This window comes from Labrus mixtus, chromosome 15 (assembly GCF_963584025.1).
Source record: "Labrus mixtus chromosome 15, fLabMix1.1, whole genome shotgun sequence".
Classification (NCBI taxonomy): Eukaryota; Metazoa; Chordata; class Actinopteri; order Labriformes; family Labridae; genus Labrus; species Labrus mixtus.
In genome coordinates, this window is record NC_083626.1 from 10,995,295 (window position 1) to 10,997,794 (window position 2,500).

The 2,500-nt window shown below is 53.3% G+C and overlaps 1 protein-coding gene across 8 annotated transcripts in view; it reads left to right on the forward strand.

The window, feature by feature from the left end:
* myt1b (myelin transcription factor 1b) overlaps positions 1–2,500 on the forward strand; it is an 82,629-nt gene that overhangs the window by 63,684 nt on the left and 16,445 nt on the right. For all 8 annotated transcript variants that reach the window (XM_061056600.1, XM_061056603.1, XM_061056605.1 and 5 more), the window contains 2 exons: positions 241–575; positions 960–2,099. In XM_061056600.1, the coding sequence (XP_060912583.1) occupies positions 241–575; positions 960–2,099 (1,475 nt within the window). The remainder of the gene's footprint in view (positions 1–240; positions 576–959; positions 2,100–2,500) is intronic.

Genomic DNA, 2,500 nt, shown 5'->3' on the forward strand with positions numbered 1-2,500 from the left:
CCCGCCCGCCTCTCCACACAAGATGTTCATTAAACGTTCCACTCAATTGGCTCTGATTGGTTGTGATGAGTGACTGAGCCTGCATGGCGCCCCCCTCAGGCCACACGTGTTTACTTTTCAACCCTCCTCATGTCACATCATAGCCCCGCCGTCCATCCTGCTGACGAGCTGCATGAAGCTGAACATGTCAAAGTTGAAATGTTGTCTTTAACTGTCTTTCTTCTTCTCTCCCTCCGTCAGCGTTCTGGGCTGCCCCATAGCCAGGAAGCGCCGTCTAGAGGAAGCCGAGGCAGAGCAGGATCAGGAGGAGCAGGACGCAGAGCAGCCCGCCGCCAAGAGGAAGTCCAACGCCCTGAAACTGGCGCTGGATGAGGGCTTCAGCGCAGAGAGCGACGCCAGCAGCGAGGCTGAGGGCGAGGGAGAGAAAGATGGAGAGAAGAGCCGGGAGAGTAAGGAAGGAGGAGAGGAGGAGAAAGAGGAGGTGGCACAAGATGAACAGACAAACGGACATGAGGAGGAGGAGTCACAGCAGGAGGAGGAGACTGATCAGAAGGAGGAGGACAGAGCTGATGAAGGTAAGATCAGTTATCACAGGAGGAACATTAAACCTCTGCATCGTTTTAAAAACAGAGGTGATGTGCCTCGTATGTTCTGCTCTCAGAGACGTTGGACATTCAGGGAACCAAACCCTGAACTGTTAGTCAGCCTAACAGTCTTGATTCAGGGCACAGAGTCCTGCAGCTTCAAATTGCTTTTAGGAGAGATAAATGATGAAGTTTAGAGTTTATGTGAATCCATCTGACAGATAGAAAACACATTTAACAGAAGGTGAGGTGCAGTACCTCCTAATGGCCATTAGGGGCAGCTGACCTGCATGTACAGAGGGTCATGTTTTTACAGTAAAAAAACTGTGATATCACTGTGATATCACTCTGACATCATCACCTCTGTTTCCATAGAAGAAGAGTGTGTCATCATCGAGCCTGAGCACGCAGCGGCGCCCCCTGCAGACGAGTGTCCGTCTCCCTCTCAGAGTGCCGAAGAGGTGGCCAACTCTCTCCTCCACCTCGGCCGAGTCCCCGACAACAATGAGCCGAGTGTGGCCCTTCTGCAGCCGGTTGCTATGGAGACTGAGGAGGATATCGTTGTGGCAGCCGCACGGGGTGAAGAAGTAAAGGAGGAGAAGGAGGAAGAGGAGGAGGAGGAGGCAAACAGAGTTCAAGTATCAGAGTCACCTGTTGGACAGAAGGAGGCAGCTGAGGAGGAGGAGGAGGAAGAAGGAAAGGAGATGAGCCAGGAGAACCAGCAGTACCTGTCTGACCAGATCAGAGATGACAGAGAGGAGGAGCAGGAGCAGCAGGAGGAGGAGGAGGAGGCAGCTCCAGCACATCAGAGACTGAGCACTCCTGAAGAGAAGGAGGAGCAGGTGGAGCAGGAGCAGGAAGAGGAGCAGGAGGAGGAGGAGGAGGAGGAGGAGGAGCACCACAGTCTGCCCGATGTGCCAACTGCCGTCCGCACTATTACCAGCACCGCCGCCGCTCAGGGAACACACACCTTTAACCACACAGCCAGTCCCCTACAGGACTACAACTCCCACATGGCCAGTCTCCCAGAAAACTACAACTCCCACCGGGCCAGTCCACTCCACAAATTGGACTCCCACAAACCTCTTCAGAACTACAAGTCCAGTCCTCCCCTCATCTTCAGGGCCGGTCCGCTTGAGGACTACTTCCCCAACCTCCGAGGAGAGAACTTTCACCTCCACACAGCGGCACCCTCCGCCTCCCCCGACATCATCGAGGTGAGGTCAGACCGCTCCGACGAGAAGGACTTCGACGATGTGGACGGGGACGACGAGCGTGACGACGAGGACAGCCTATCGCAGCGTTCCACGGTGACGGACGAGTCAGAAATGTTCGACATCACGAGGGGGAACCTGGGTCTGCTGGAGCAGGCCATCGCCCTGAAGGCGGAGCAGGTGAAGCCGGCCGGGCCCCGAGAGCTGCTGTGCGGCCCTGACCTCCACCACCAGAGATACTTCACCATGGACGACAGGCCCAAACACCTGGACATCCTGCGCAAGAGCTACTTCAGCAAAGGTAGGACAGAGAGCAGGGACAATGCTGACACCTGATTCTGTTTATTTAAAGGTACAGTAACATCACACACCTGCTGTAAGCACAGTGTTGAGTTCAAGGACACACCGACATCAGACACTCCTGATAGAAAAGACAAGTTCATCTAACGTGGGCCTCACCTGTCAGGTGGGCTTTAAGTGGGCCAACACAGGAACCCAGAGGAACACATCTGGGTCAAAGTGAGCCACATTTTAAAACCTGTCTGGAGAGGTTGTGTGGGGCCTCCTGTGAGGATTTACTGGGTACAGAGTCAAGAGTGCAATACAAAAAAACTAATCTTTAAAACAACGAAATAAATAGAGAGGAATAAAAACATTAATTTAAAGAATATTTCAAAGTATTTTCTTTGAGTTTCACACTTG